Source organism: Pelecanus crispus, chromosome 7 (genome assembly GCF_030463565.1).
Source record: "Pelecanus crispus isolate bPelCri1 chromosome 7, bPelCri1.pri, whole genome shotgun sequence".
In the NCBI taxonomy this organism is placed as follows: Eukaryota; Metazoa; Chordata; class Aves; order Pelecaniformes; family Pelecanidae; genus Pelecanus; species Pelecanus crispus.
In genome coordinates, this window is record NC_134649.1 from 25,877,867 (window position 1) to 25,893,436 (window position 15,570).

Sequence of the window (15,570 nt, forward strand, 5' to 3'; positions counted from 1 at the left end):
CTTGCCTGTTGAGTTCACTCAAGATGAACCTCTCCATAATCTTTCCCGGCACCGAGGTCAGGCTGACAGGTCTGTAGTTCCCCGGGTCCTCCTTCCAGCCCTTCTTGTAGATGGGCGTGACATTGGCAAGCCTCCAGTCATCAGGGCCCTCCCCTGTTAACCAGGACTGCTGATAGATGATGGAAAGTGGCTTGGCATGCTCCTCTGCCAGCTCCCTCAGTACTCTCAGGTGGATCCCATCTGGCCCCATAGACTTGTGAGCGTCCCAGGTGTCATAGCAGGTCATTAACTGCTTCCTCCTGGACTATGAGGGCTCCATTCTGGTCCCCGTCCGTGTCTTCCAGCTCAGGGGGCTGAGTACCCTGGGGATGACCGGTCTGGCTATTAAGGACAGAGGCAAAGAAGGCGTTAAGTACCTCAGCCTTTTCCTTGTCCTCGGTGACAATGTTCCCCCCCACATCCAGCAAAGGACGGAGATCCTCCTTGGCTCTCCTTTTACTTGTACTTGTAAAAGCATTTTTTATTATATTTTACAGCACTGGCCAGATTGAGTTCTAGCTGGGCTTTTGCCTTTCTAGTTTCCTCCCTGCAGGACCTAACAAGATCCCTGTACTCCTCGTGAGTTGCCCGCCCCTTCTTCCAAAGGCGGTACACTCTCCTTTTTTCCCTGAGTCCCCGCAAAAGCTCCCTATTCAGCCAGGCCGGTCGTTTTCCCCGCCGGTTGGTCTTACGGCATGCGGGGAGAGCCCGCTCCTGTGCCCTTAAGACTTCCTTCTTGAAGAACACCCAGCCTTCCGGGACCCCTTTGCCTTTCAGGACTGCCTCCCAAGGGACTTTCCCAAGCAGCATCCTGAACAGGCCAAACTCTGCCCTCTGGAAGTCCATGGTAACAGTTTTGCTGCCCCTCCTCTTTACATGGCCAAGAATCGAGAACTCTTATCATATCGTGGTTGCTAAGCCCAAGACAGCCTCCGACCACGACATCTGCCGCAAGCCCTTCTCTGTTAGTAAACAGCAGGTCAGGTGAGGCACCTCCCCTGGTAGGCTCGCTTACTAGCTGCATCAGAAAGTTATCCTCCACACACTCTAGGAACTTCCTAGACTGTTGCCTCTCTGCTGTGTTGTATTTCCACCAGATGTCTGGCAAGTTGAAGTCCCCCACGAGAACAAGGGCTAGCAATTGCGAGACTTCTGCCAGCTGCTTGTAGAACGCTTCATCTATCTCTGCATCCTGGTTGGGTGGTCTACAGCAGACTCCCAACAGAACATCCGCCTTGCTGGCCTTGCCTCATCCTTAGCCATAAGCACCTGACCTAGTCGTCACCACTGTCAAGCTCCATACAGTCAAAACACTCCCTAACATACAGAGCCACCCCGCCGCCTCTCCTTCCCTGCCTATCCCTTCTGAAGAGCTTATAGCCATCCAGTATGCCTCTCTATGTGCAGGACTTTGCATTTCTCTTCACTGAACTTCATGAGGTTCCTGTCCGCCTAGTTCTCTGTCCTGTTGAGATTCTTCTGAACGGTAGCACAACAACTGCTCCCAGTTTTGTACCATGTGCAAGCTCACTGAAGGTGCACTCTGCCCCATCATCAAAGTTATTCATAAAGATGTGAAACCACATCAGACCCATTCTTGAACCCTGAGGTAGTAATGGCCTCCAGCTGGATTTTATGCTGCTGACACATCTTTGAGACCAGCAGTTCAGACAGTTTTCAGTCCCACTCATTGTCCATTCATCTAGCCCATACGTAATCAGTTTGTCTATGAGCATATGGTGGGAGACAGCATTGAAAGATTTCCTAAGATCAAGATAAACAACATCCACTGCTTTTCTCTCCTCCACCAAGCCAGTCATCTCATTGCAGAAGGCTATCACATTGGTTAAACACATTTTTTTCCTTCTTATATCCATGCTGACTACTCCCAATCATCTTGTCCTTCATACATGTGAAATGTTTCCCTGGATCCTTTTTAACGTCATCTTCTCAGGGACTGAGGTGAGGCTGACCAGCTTGTCATTCCCCATATCCTGCTTCTTGCCCTTCTTGAAGATGAGTGACATTTACTTTTTACAGTTCTCATGAACTTGCCCGAGTCCCCATCAACTTGCAAAGATAATCAAGAGCGGCCTCTTAAGACATTGCTCAGCTCCTTCAGCACTTGTGGGTGCATCCTGTCAGGTCAGAAGGACTTGTGTGTGTTCGGTTTGTTTTAAAGTTCTTTCAACCTGATCCTCATCAGCTGAGGAGGACCTTGGTCTTCCTTGCTCTGGACTTTCCCACTGACCTCAGGGGCCTGGAATTCTGACGGTAAATATTATTAATAAAGAATCCAACAAAGGTGGCATCGAGTACTTTCAGCCTTTTCTGTGCCCAGATTCATCCCTAGGTGGGCTTTGGCTTTCCTATCCCCATGCCTGCATGCTTTGACAGAGCCTTGTCTTCAGAACAGTCTTTCATGGTTTATTGGGCATAAATTTCAGGGTTTCGCTAGCAAGGTGCTGCAGGGGTGTCCTTTGCGGAAGGAGGCCATGTACTGCTCTGAGCCTGTCACAACTGGTTCCAGCTGGCACTGAAACAGATAAAACCAACCCGCCAGGTGTTAGAAACGCAACCAGTCAGAGAAGCATATGGCATCTGTGCTCAAATATATTTAAGAGAGGTTGCTAGCTGTTAGCTTGCTGGGCAGGGCTACCTTGACATGCATTGAATTGTTCTTGGCCTCCTTTCTCTATTCTTTCTTTGGTTCTGTTGTTGTGCTTGGTCTGTGTGGCTATATTTCTTTGTGGCCAACCAGAAAAATTAAATTTTTTGAGGGATGGGTCATATCCTGCATCCCCATCTCAATAAATGACACACAACCAGTTCAGGGTTTTTCCGGGGCATTCCCTGTACCAGTTTCCTCCAAACCTTGAGTTGTGAAGTTTTCCTATACCAGGCCGGACACCATCAGCTATAACTGCAAGATGGCATCTTTGGAAAAAGAGTCAAGAAACCATTCTGACCACTGGAGGTGAACAGACAATGTGTGTTTGTGTGTGTGTGTGTGTAGTCAGGAAGACAGAACTTTTCCCCGGTATTCCCCCAGCCTCTGCTTCCCTTTTCAGGCTGGGGAGGAGGAGGCAGGGGAAGGGAATAATGGACACGTCCCCAGTCATTGGAAATAGATGGCAGATACTCCTAAGCAGCTTATCCTACACCTTTCAGGACTGCCTCCCAAGGGACTTTCCCAACCAGGGTTCTGAAGAGGCCAAAGTCTGCCCTCCGGAAGTCCATAGTAACAGTTTTGCTGCCCCTCCGCTTGGCATCACCCAGAATTGAGAACTTTATCATATCATGGTCGCTAAGCCCGAGACAGCCTCTGACCTTGACATTTCCCACAAGCCCTTCTCTGTTAGTAAGCAGCAGGTCAAGCGAGGCACCTCCCCCGGTAGGCTCGCTTACCAGCTGCGTCAGAAAGTTGTCCCCCACATGCTCTAGGAACTTTTGAGACTGCTGCCTCTCTGCCGTATGGTATTTCCAGCAGATGTCTGGCAAGTTGAAGTCCCCCACGAGAACAAGGGCTAGCAATTGCGAGACTTCTGCCAGCTGCTTGTAGAACGCTTCATCTATCTCTACATCCTGGTTGGGTGGTCTATAGCAGACTCCCAACAGGACATCCGCCTTGCTGGCCTTCCCCCTCATACCTACCCATAAGCACTCTACCTTGTCATCACCACTGTCGAGCTCTATACAGTCAAAACACTCCCTAACATACAGAGCCACCCCACCACCTCTCCTTCCTTGCCTATCCCTTCTGAAGAGCTTATAGCCCTCCAGTGCAGCACTCCAGTCATGAGAGTCGTCCCACCACGTTTCTGTGACGGCGACTATGTCATAGCCATCCTGCTGCACAAGGGCTTCCAGCTCCTCCTGTTTGTTGCCCATGCTACGTGCATTGGTGTAGATGCACTTGAGCTGGGCTATCGATTTCACCCCCAATGTTGCCATGCTGCCCCTGGGCTCCTCACTAGCGGGCCCGTTTATATCCCCATCCCCTTCCCCTTCCCCCTTCAAACCTAGTTTAAAGCCCTCTCAATGAGTCCCGCCAACTCATGGGCGAGAATCCTTTTCCCCTTTGGAGACAGCCGATCTCCATCAGCTGCCAGCAGGCTCGGTGCCGTGTAAACCTCCCCGTGATCGAAAAACCCAAAGTTCCACCAATGGCACCAGGCTCTGAGCCACCTGTTAATCAGGTGAGTTTTCCCATTCCTTTCAGCACTCCTAGCTGCCATTAACGGGATTGAGGAAAACACTACCTGCGCTCCCGATCCTGCAACCAATCGCCCCAGTGCCCTGAAGTCCCTCTTCATTGCCTTAGGACTTCTATGTGCAATCTCATCACTGCCAACCTGTACAACCAGCAACGGGTAATAATCGGAGGGCCTCACGAGGTCAGGGAGTTTTCTAGTGACATCCCTAACCCGGGCCCCAGGGAGGCAGCAGACTTCCCTGTGGGATGGGTCCGGGCGGCAGATCGGGCCCTCAGTTCCCCGCAGGAGGGAATCACCCACCACAATTACCCTCCTTTTTTTCTTAACAGGGGCAGTCGTAATCCATGGGGTTGACTGACTGGCCCTCGGCAACCCCCTGGCTGGACCTTCGCCTTCACCTCCCTCCCCGCTTGCCTGGCCCTCGACTTCCAGAGCCCCGTATCTGTTGTGTAAGGGCAGCTGGGAAGGTGAGGGAGGCCGGGAGGGGATTCGCCTGCCACCCCGGGCAGGGAGCTGTTTCCATTCCCCCCCATCTCTTGGATCCCCTCCTTCTGCTTGCTGGCAAGAGGGCAGGGGATCCTCCGCTCCTTGTGGGGCCTCCGCCTGCTGCCCTGGGCCCAGAGACGGCAGGGTGTGGCTCCACCAGTCTGTCTCCCTCTCGCGCTCCCTGATACTCCTTAGCCTTTCCACCTCCTCCTTCAGCTCTGCCACCAGGCCGAGCAGATCATCTACCTGCTCACAGCAAAGACATTTGCCGTCTCCACTGCCCTGCGGTACAAGCGACAGGCTCAGGCACTCCCCGCAGCCGGCGACCTGGACGGCTGCGTGTTTGTGCGGGAGCTCCGTCTGGGTCGCCACATTCCTTCTGGCAGCGGCTTTCGGGCGGGTGGTAACCATAGCTGACAGGTGTTCTCCTGGGCGGACGATGACTACTGCCTGAGTTTCCCTTTGGAACTAGGAGGGGAGGACTCGGCCCTCCCCACGCGCCCTGCTCGCGCGAACTGACGCGCCACGCCCTGCTTACTCGTCCTGGTCGCTCGGGCTCCCTGGGGGCTGCTTTTATAAGTGGGAGGGTTTTAAACTGCCGCCGTCACTCCTGGCCCCGCCCACGCTGCGTCAGAGCTGCTGCACGTCAGCAGCTCGCCCTTTTCCGCTCTAGGCTGGGGGCTGGGCAGCCCGCTCTCGCCCTGCGCTTTTTGCCGCCTTAGCAAGGGTGCCCCGGTACGAGCGTCCGCTCCGGAGCCCTTCGCCTCGGTGACTGCGAGAGGAAAGGGATTAGAGCACCTGTGATTGACTGAGAAAAACAGGCAGAATCAGAGGAGGTTACGGAACACACCTTAACGGAGTAATGCCTTTCTGCAGATGGATTTCAATGAGGTGGGATTCGGTGCCTAAAGGTGGCAAATAACGTTTAAGAAACTGAAGCATTTGTATTTCATAGATAATTGCATCTATATTTCTTCAAATGCAGGTGACTGACTTAAATTTTGATGTCTATAATATTATCAAATCTAATTTTTCCAGTAGAGCTTGTTCAAAGATCAGACTAAAAGTATTTTCAGAGAAATATGATCGGTTTTTTAGAGTGGACACATATGTGCGTAAATTACTCACGCTCATGTTCTTTTACTATGAAATCAGTTTAGAAGTTTTCTGTTTGTTTATTGTTTTCATGCTGAAGTAATAAGCTAAAGAAGTATGGGAAAAAGAGTGACTGGGTGGAGACTTTCAAAAATCACCTGTTTTCAGTAAAAGTATACAGTACAATGGAATGGACAAGAAAGGCTATGAAATGCATCTATATGTGTTTTAACCTCTTTACAAGAAATATTTTGGAAATAATTATTTTTTCATTAGTTGTATTCATCCATATCAATCATCACTGCACTGAACGTACAGAGAAAACTACTTGTCTTGTAGAATTTGCAGTCTATATTGTAAGCTAGAAATACCTGTGCCTACCTGCCCTAGTAAAATAATCTCAGGACTTTGTTCTTTATTGTATATGGTTGAGACTGACCCATAGTGGTAAACAAACTTACCTGAAACAGAAAAAAAAAGTGAGAGCTTGTGCTTACTCATTTGCACTTTAGAAGACCAACGATACTGGCAGAACTGATCATATTGTCTCAGCGGGGCAGTACGATCAGCTTTCAAGTGGGATGAGCCAATTTGTCTGGAACCTGCACCAGCTAACTCGGCTCCTGCAAATTCAGTCTTGCTCCGTCACAGTACGTAGGAGATGAGGTGCTGGCTTTTGTCCCATTCATCTGCTGCTGCTCAACAAGAAGATATTCTTTAGGTAAAGTATACAGTCCAATAACAAAAACAGTTTGTGATCACATGCTAAAACACCCTCTTCCTTTATTCTCAGCAACATACAAAAGAAATGCTGATGGTTGTATGGTACCTTGGAGCACCTTCTGGTGGCTGTTGATAAAAAAATGGAAACTGCAATTTTTAAGATCAAAGAACTGTCTGGACAAGATGGTAAACATTAGAAATGTGAAAGTTGAAACTGGCTTAATGTAGTGTAGGCACAACAGTAGAAAGAAAGCATCGGGGGGGATTCGCATTAAGAGTTAGAAGCTTTATTGATGAGATCAAAGGTTGTAGCAGGAAGTTACAGATGAGCAGAACTGAAATATGAATGTAGCTGAAGGTGAAGAAGCAGCAATGTTTACATCTTACATATTCTGCTGTTCTGCATAGGTGGAAGCTTTTATTTTAATACTTTCCTCTCTGTAATATTTTACTCTTCTCTTTGTTCTAGACAGAAAGTAGCAGACTACATGAAAGTTATTTTTGCCCATGTCAATTTCTTGAGTTTCTATGCAGCTTTTATGTTTAATTACATGTGTTAAGTTTTGCTCTTTTCTGCATTTTTTTGTATTGAAATAGCACAGAAACAAATGAGTTTTGTAATGCTATTACTCCTCACAACTGTGGAACCTTGACATTTTTGCCTTTGCTTCTTATTGATCCGGCAATGCTGAACCAGACAGAGGTCAGCGAGTTCATCTTTTTGGGCCTCACCGATATCCAGGGGCTGCAGCACTTTTTCTTCATCTCCTTTCTGTTGCTCTACTTGACCAGTCTTCTGGGAAATGGTGTCATTTTGACCACGGTGGTATGTGAGCCCCGGCTCCACACGCCAATGTACTTCTTCCTGGGGAACCTGTCCTGCCTGGACATTTTCTACTCCACAGTCACTGTTCCCAAGATGTCAACTGGCTTTCTCTTTGGACATCAGCCCATCTCTTTTGGTGGGTGCTTGGCCCAGCTCCACTTCTTCCACTTGCTGGGCAGTACTGAGGCTTGTGCTCCTGGCCACCATGGCCTATGACCGCTATGTGGCCATTTGCAACCCTTTGCGCTACGCCCTTGTCATGAGCCCACGGACTTGTCTGCTGCTGGCTGTGGCCAGCTGGTCCATTGGTTTTGTACATGCCATGATGCACTCAGTCATGACCTCTCAACTGAGTTTCTGTGGCCACAACCGCATCCATCACTTCTTCTGTGACATCAAGCCACTGTTGCATTTGCCTTGCAGTAGTACCAGCCTCAGCTTGACCCTCCTCAATGTTGTCACCACATCAATTGCTCTAGGCCCCTTCACTCTCATAGTCCTCTCCTACCTCTATATTATCTCCTTCCTCTTCCATAAAGTTTGGTCCCAGGAAGAAAGATGGAAGCCCTTCTCCACCTGTGCCTCCCACCTCACCATTGGGGCACTGCTTCACATACCAGTGCTCTTCAATTATACAACACACTCCTCAGGAAGCTGCCCTAAAAGGGATGTGCAAGTGTCTCTCATGTACAGTGCTGTTGCCGCAGCTCTGAACCCCTTGATCTACACTCTTAGGAACCAGGAGGTGAGATCTGCCCTGAAAAAAATGTTAGGGAGAAAACCCTTTCCTGGAGGAAAGTGACTAAAACAAGGACAAGGCTCAGAATGTGGTTACTCCACCTCTCATATTTATAAGGAAAGAGGTCAAAAGGACACTGTATTGCAAGAGACTGAAAAACTACTGAATATCTCATGTAGTTTAACACATTTAGAAGTTAATTGCGTAGACCTAAATCAGGGGAGATATTCAAGGACTTGATGCTTCTTCCATCATTTTAAGATGCCTTATGGTACCCCATCTGGTCTCCGGCTTCCAACACAGAAGCATGTGTGTCTCTTGCAGGACTTGAGGCATAGCTGACAGCCCCATGCAGTTGTCCTGGATAATGTAAGGTATTAAATAATTACTTGACAACTATGCTTAGGCAGCCGAATGACTCTCCTGTCATCCTTCTGTATAGCTGAAGAGAGCTTGCATGTGTTACATTTTGGGTGGGCATAGCCTGAGAATGATATTGTCAACATCTGACTTGACTCAGCCCTCTGGAGGGATTTGTTTCTTTCCATTAAGTATAAGGGGAACCTTACTAATGAACCTAGATTTAAATGTAAACTTAAAAATGGATGTGACCTTCACCTCTACTAGCTTTAGCAGTGTGGCTTATCTTGCCTACATTTATATACTTAAATGTATTTATGTGTCTAGCTACTTTTCCAGATTCACATTATGGTCAATGATAAATCAATTGATCTGCATTTACACCGACTACTACAGACATGTTAAATGTCCTCAAGTATCCTACCCAGACTTTGCCTGTGGATCCCAAACGGAACAGGTCTGTGGCAGGTCCTTTGTCATACTTCATGCCTGTGAAGTATGGACATTTCTAATAGCACTAGATACCTACTTATATTTAGGTGCTAAATCCTAGTTTTAATGTGGGGTGCGGCGGTTTATAAGTGCTTCATTTTTAGGTGCTGTGGTTCTTTACACAGACATTCACCACCTTCAGTCTTAGCCTGGACTGCAGTTCTGTGTTGAGTTAGATGAAAAACATATGACATTCTCGGACACTAGATGTGCCGTGTCTGCCTTTGGATTACTGAGGACAGAATTAAAGGGTACTCTGAATTGTCTGCACAATGGCCTAGAAGCAGAGATTGGAGGGCAAACTCCTGTCTACAGATATGATTTCTGGAGATGATACCTGGACCCAGTTGGCCATGCATTTGCAATACGCAGATGTTAGAAGGATGTCGTCCTTTCCAGCTTGACAGTTCAGATCCACGCAATAGCATTAAGCATCTGGCAGTGAGAGGCATTTAAAACAATACTCGCTATAAGAGCACGAATGTGATTTGGTTGCCTAAGAAAAGGCATCGATAGGCATCGTGTAAGAGACTTGTGTGTCCTCCACCTGATGCTCTAGAAAGACACGGGAATCTATTTGGTTCTGCTTCATATGTGCCAATCCTGTGGAACATGCAAGGTATCAATATAAGATGTGAACAGACTCCTGGATGTTGGCAACAGACCCTGAAGAGCTCCAGGCTTGGATGTCCCCATGTCAGCTAAGCGTCTAAATTCCATGAGGATACAAATACCTCAGTGTAGGAGCTTGCTGCCAGTTCAGATGCTTAAAGGTATCCTGCACGGCCTTCAAGTTGCCACTTCAAAATGACACGAAGGTCTTCTTGGTCCTTGAACAAACCTACAGACTTGTTCTAAAGGCTTGGGTATAAAAGGGTATCTTTAACGGCATCAAGTGCATATATTCAGACAACTACATCACGTGCCTTGAGCTGAGTTCCACTCGCCTGCCCATCTTACTTAAACCCTGACTGTGTCAAATACTTTCCTCAAGACTTCTAAAGATGGTGACCCCAGCTTCCAAAAAGGGCATTGCAAACAACATAGACATTCTTCCTGTCAGCACAATCCTTTCTCACTGAACAATCAGGCAGCACTTCTGCACCTGAGCACTCACAAGCTCCTTTTTTAAAGGAAACGTCATTGTTTGGAAATTAAAAATACACAAACCTGGTAAACATCAACATTTTTCGTTAATTTTAATCCATTAATTTAGTCACTCAAAAATGTTTTCCTAAAATGTACTGAAATCTGGTAAATATTCCCCATGCTGCTACAATTATATTTTTCATTTGTTGAAAGAAAAAAGTCTGTGTGTGCATGACACTTACTTGTTTTCTTAATGCTTTAGCTAGCTCACTATCCACTAAATTTTCTTCTGCCTTTTTCTCCATTTATGCAAATGCTTATTTGCCTGCCTGTATACCTATCAAATGTTTTTCCCATCAGCTTGAAATTTGTCCCACCTAATATTTGTCTGTTTAATTCTTGGCCAAGTACCATCACTGGATCACCGCCTTTGATCTTCTCTCATCTTACGGTGCTCGCATCTATGTATTGGTTTGTGTGCCTTCTGATCATATGCCTGTCTCTAGTAATGCGGCCAGGGTTAGTAGTGTTGGTATATCTTGTAGTCAAAAGTTAAAGAGTTTGAAAACCCATCTTCAAAATGTTATAAAACGTTATTTCGGTTTTGAATAATTTTATATATGTCATGATTTCTGGTACCTAAATGTATTTTTCATGCTAACTGACTGTGCAGGTAATTTTACAAGAACAGCACCAGAGGGAACTGGAGCTGTCACTAGATTTGCAATGCAGTGTTGTTTCTGAAGGTGGTGAGAGGGCCAATTTTACCATGGACAGCTTTGCCCTTCGTGACTCCTGAGAGAAACAGCTGAAGACACACAGTCCACAAAATGCTTGACCACAATGATAACATTGTTTGGTTTTCTTTGACAGCATCAACCTCTATTGGAAAATGATGTTTATTAAGTTCATTTGGAGTATATTAATTTGACACCATCAGGCTTGAATAAGAAACAAGAAATCCTCTGTTGCATCGTATGCTCATTAAAAACTTGAAGTCTAGCAAAACTCTTTGTCAAAGACTTTCTCCTATTAGACATCTCATGACTGTACAGAGAATTAGCAGCAACAAAAATAAAAATAAAAATAAAGGAGGGAATAAGTGCTTTCACCAAGCAGCCCCTTTGTGTCCTGTCAAAGAAAGGGGACAGGTGCTGATCCCCAGCAGGACCTTTTCAGGCTTTGCCTGCCTCAGGCTTCTTTCCGGTCAGTGTGGGGCATGCAGAGGAGACACCCAGGCTCCTGGGACGCTGCAGCAGCTGCACAACAAAGGTACCTGGGCAAAGGCATATCAGACTGGACCACACATCACTGTTACCCCAGAGGTTGCCCTCCTCCCCTGTGTGCTTCAGGCCCAAGTGCTGCTGCTCAGTCCTGAAACACAGTCCTCACCACGTCACTTTTCCTGATACCCCTCTGGCCAAGCTTGCAGGTCCCTGGCAGCCCAGCCGCATAGAGGTGGTACCCAGCTTCTCTACTCAGAGTACCTCCTGCCGCAGACCAGATCTCCACCCCACCAGACACCACTGCTTCAGTGGTGCCTCATAGACTGCCCCTGCAACCCCTGAACTTCCACTCTCTGCAGACCATTCCCCTAGCTTTCCAGAAATGGATGGGTGCTCTTCAGCCATGAAGAACATCTTCTCTCTGGTGGTGACAGCTTACAGGTCCCAGTTGTCCCAGCCCTGCCCTCCAGCCCTGTTCACTGGGTGCCCAAGTTCCCACTCTCAGCGGCATCCCCTCTTCCCCATCCCAAAGCCTTGAGCAGTTCCCTGAAATACTGTCCTCTCCAACCTCCCCCATCTTTGCAATACTCATCCAGCTCACCCATTGTCCCTCACTGAACTGCCATCACTCTTCTACAAGTGTCCCCAGTGGGATGTTCAATGGAAATGATTCTGTCAAAGTGTCATTGTAAAGGTTTTATGTGTCTGAGATCAAGGTATGAGTTCCTCTCTACTGAACAGAGTTGTTTTAACAGTAAAATGGACATGTACTCATGATGTGGGTGCTCAAAAACTACAGTTCGAACTTGGAGCACTGCTATTGACAGAGTGGGAGTCTGTAAATACTGTGCTAACACAAACCCCACATAGAACCCCAGTGCCCAGAACGGTTTTTGACTGTCAGCAGAGCAAAGCAACCCTGGAATCAGGGGCACGAGAAACTTCACCCCCTTCCAGTAGAGGGTCTAGCTGAGAGAGACTCCTTGTGTTTCCCTTGCCCCTACAGGCCATAAGCTGCAAGAGAAATAAGGGTGGCTTACTTCTTAGTTACCAGGAACGTTGCTACACCCAATTCCAGTAAACTTCAGGTTGTCCCTGCAATGCTGGAGCCTGGACAGGGTAGGTCAGTGTCTCCAGGATGACTTCAGACCAGACCAACAGGCCTTTGAGCCTTTACATAAAGAACAGGCCTCCTCCCACCACGCTCCAAAATTCATAGCTGCCCTCATGCGGCATAGTCCGTCCCTTGACAGCCACCTCGGCATTACTGGTCTTCATTTGTACCCTGCCACAGGAGCATGCTTTTGCTGAGAGTGGCAGCTAGCAGCACCAGCAGTTCCAGGACTAAAAATGCCTCTCTCCGGACTCCTGTCCCAGCACCGCAGTCAGAAGGCCAGCCTGCAGCCCTGACAGCAGACAGAAAGCACTGGCCTCAAGCCGGTCTCAAGGCAGTGGGGAGGTGAGGGGAGCTGCCTGAAATCCCAGGAGAAAGCTGGGTGGTATCTGAGGAGGAGAGGCTACCTGCAGAAGGTACAAGGCACCCTGGAGCCAGGCTGGAGAGACCTTTATCAGCATTGGCCACGAATCGAAGCCAGATCAACTACTCAGAACATAGCTCTTCCACCAAAACAAGCTCTCTCCTGCCTCCCCCCAAGTCATCCACACCTCCCATTCATTCTCCCTTTGCCCCTCCACGCTTCTCCTCGGGCAGGCTCCACCTTGCCCTTTCCATAGATCTCTCCCACTCTCGCAGACCGTTCCCTCTACACACCAACGACCTGCGTGGCAGATGGTCTCTAACCAAATGGCCAGGTGCATCCAGCGCCTTCTTCAATGCAGCAATGCTCCTTCTGGAGATGGGGTACGAGAAGTCTTTCCACAGGTGCTTTAAATCCACTGTGCTGGGTCCGGTCCCAAAAGTGGGATGCGCTGTGCAGCTCAGAGGGCACAAGGAGGGCTGTGGGAGCTGTGGGCACAGTGCCTGTTCTTAAAAGAAAGAGTGTCCACTGGGAGAGCTAGGGAAAAGAAAGAGAGACTGATACTGAGGTTTGTGCTCCCTGCCTGCTCTGTGTTTCAGCTTTGCCTCCCTCACCGAGAGATGTCTTGCTTCAGACCTTGTCTCCTCTCCCACACCCTTGTGGCCCCTCTGGCCCAACCCCACTTGCAAGCAGCTGCAGCGAGCCCTGTGTCGCCCGCTGCGCTGACTCGACAGTGGCCATCGAGGTGGCCACAGGTGACCCTGCCGGGCCCCATCCTCACCTCTTTCCCTCAGAGCACAGCCGTGGGATCCTCCCTGTCAGCTGCTGTTGGGAGCTCCCTCAGCGTCGGCGGGGTTCCCATCTCTTCTGGGGGCTCCGCTGGTCTGGCAGGGTCAGGGCTTTGTCTGCCTCTCCCCTGCTGCCGTCTGAACTGCTGAGCACTCCCACCACACTCCAAAATTGCATAGCTGGCCTCATGCAGCACAGTCCGTCCCTCGACGGCCACCTAGGCATTATTGATCTTCATTTGTACCCTGCCACAGGAGCATGCTTTCCTTGCCACGTGCAACCAGCCGCAGCAGCAGCAGGACCAGCTAGCTCTGTGCCAGGCCAAAGAAGCCTGTCTTTTGGCTCCTGTACCAGCACTGCAATGAGGAGTCAAGCCTGGAGCCCTCCCAACAGGAAGAAAGCAATGGTCTCACTTTGTCTTTAAGCCGTAGGGAGGCGAGGGGAGTGGCTTGAAACCCCAGCAGAAAGCTGGGCATTTTTTGAGCAGAAGAGCCTACATGCAGAACATATAAGACGCCCACCCTGGAGACAGGCTGAAGAGGCATTTGTCAGCATTGGCCAGGAGCTGAAGCCAGATCAGCTGCTTGGAAGGCAGCTATGCTCACCACTATACCCACCCGCATCGCACCTGTGGGCAGTGCTGCCTCCTGCTCCTCCCCTTCACAGAGTGGCTGGCCTCCTCCCTCCAGCCCCCTGCACACACACTTCCTCGAGCCGCTCCTCATGCTCACCCTCTCGACTGCAACCACCTCCCACCCTTGCTCTGCATGCAGACAGGCACTGCCAGATGCACCACCTCCACACTTACTCCTCAAAACTACTTTCCAAATATTCCTGCTCCAGAGCCAAAAGGGAATCGGAGCTACTTTCATCTCGTGATGGAAATGATGGCTTTTGTGGATCACTTAACATTTTGGTCCATGCTCAGGAACTGGACAATGCTTGCCAGTGCTGGAAAAAAGCTCTGGTCTTACCTATTCCACCAAAACAAGCTCTCTCCTGTCTCCCCCCAAGTCATCCACACCTCCCATTCATTCTCCCTTTGCCCCTCCACGCTTCTCCTCAGACAGGCTCCACCTTGCCCTTTCCGTAGATCTCTCCCACTCTCGCAAACCGTTCCCTCTACACACCAACAACCTGCGGGGCAGTCGTGGTCTTTGCTCAAGGGTTGACACCACCCTACGTCCCCAAGAGGCTGGAGGTGCTGCCGGGACGTCACCATCTTTGCTGCAGGAGCGTCCCCACCCTAGTGGTCACAGCAGCCTTGGAGTCCCCCTCAGATAAATTTGAGAAGCAAAGCGCGGTCTAATATACCGCCCCACAACTGCCACCATCCCTGGTTGTCTCCACGCAGCTGCCTTCCCTTCTTCCCCGGAAGCAGTTGAGACCAGCTGGGGAGCAAAACCATCCCCCCCGTGGCAGGATATCCCAGATGCCCGGCTGAGGACAAGGCGCTGGGAGCTGCAGCTGTAGCCCCTGCGGTTATGCCTCTCAAGGCCTCTGGAAGCCTGGCACCAGGTGCCTGTCATACTCAGCGGAGGTCTCAACTGCAGGAGTGAATGCTGGCCCTGAAACTCCCAGGGAGTGAGGTGTCATTGCACAGGGCACGTGATCAGCAGGGCAGAGAGGGCTGGAGCAGGTAGTTGTGGCCGAGTGGTGAAGGCGATGGACTAGAAATCCATTGGGGTTTTCCCTGCGCAGGTTCGAATCCTGTCAACTACGAGGAGCAGTCCCCTTTTGGGCTCCCTGCAATTAACCAGGCTGCAGCTGTGGGATTCGGCTCCATACTGTACCTGGTGCCCAGGGAGACAGTAGAACCCAATTGCCTTGCAGCACTTGTCCTCGTGTCCCCCCCAGCTCCCTGCCCCCTCCCCTCCCCGGCCGCACGCACACCCCCCCCCCCACCACCCCCCCAAAGCTCCTGGATGCATGGGAAATCCTACTCCCTTTGACAGGGTAGGCAAGTTGGCAGAAGAGAATGGACCAGTGCTGAGTAGGAGCCATGAAAAGA

The 15,570-nt window shown here is 49.5% G+C and overlaps 1 protein-coding gene and 1 non-coding gene across 2 annotated transcripts; both read left to right on the forward strand.

The window, feature by feature from the left end:
* The first annotated feature begins 7,245 nt into the window (after positions 1 to 7,245).
* Positions 7,246 to 8,188, forward strand: LOC104024845 (olfactory receptor 12D1-like). The gene is given in 2 exon segments (XM_009491955.2): positions 7,246 to 7,572; positions 7,574 to 8,188. Coding segments are annotated over 2 exon segments (942 nt in total).
* A 7,010-nt stretch (positions 8,189 to 15,198) lies between these two features.
* Positions 15,199 to 15,281, forward strand: TRNAS-AGA (transfer RNA serine (anticodon AGA)). The gene has a single exon. It is a non-coding gene; the product is annotated as a tRNA-Ser (tRNA).
* Positions 15,282 to 15,570: the final 289 nt, after the last annotated feature.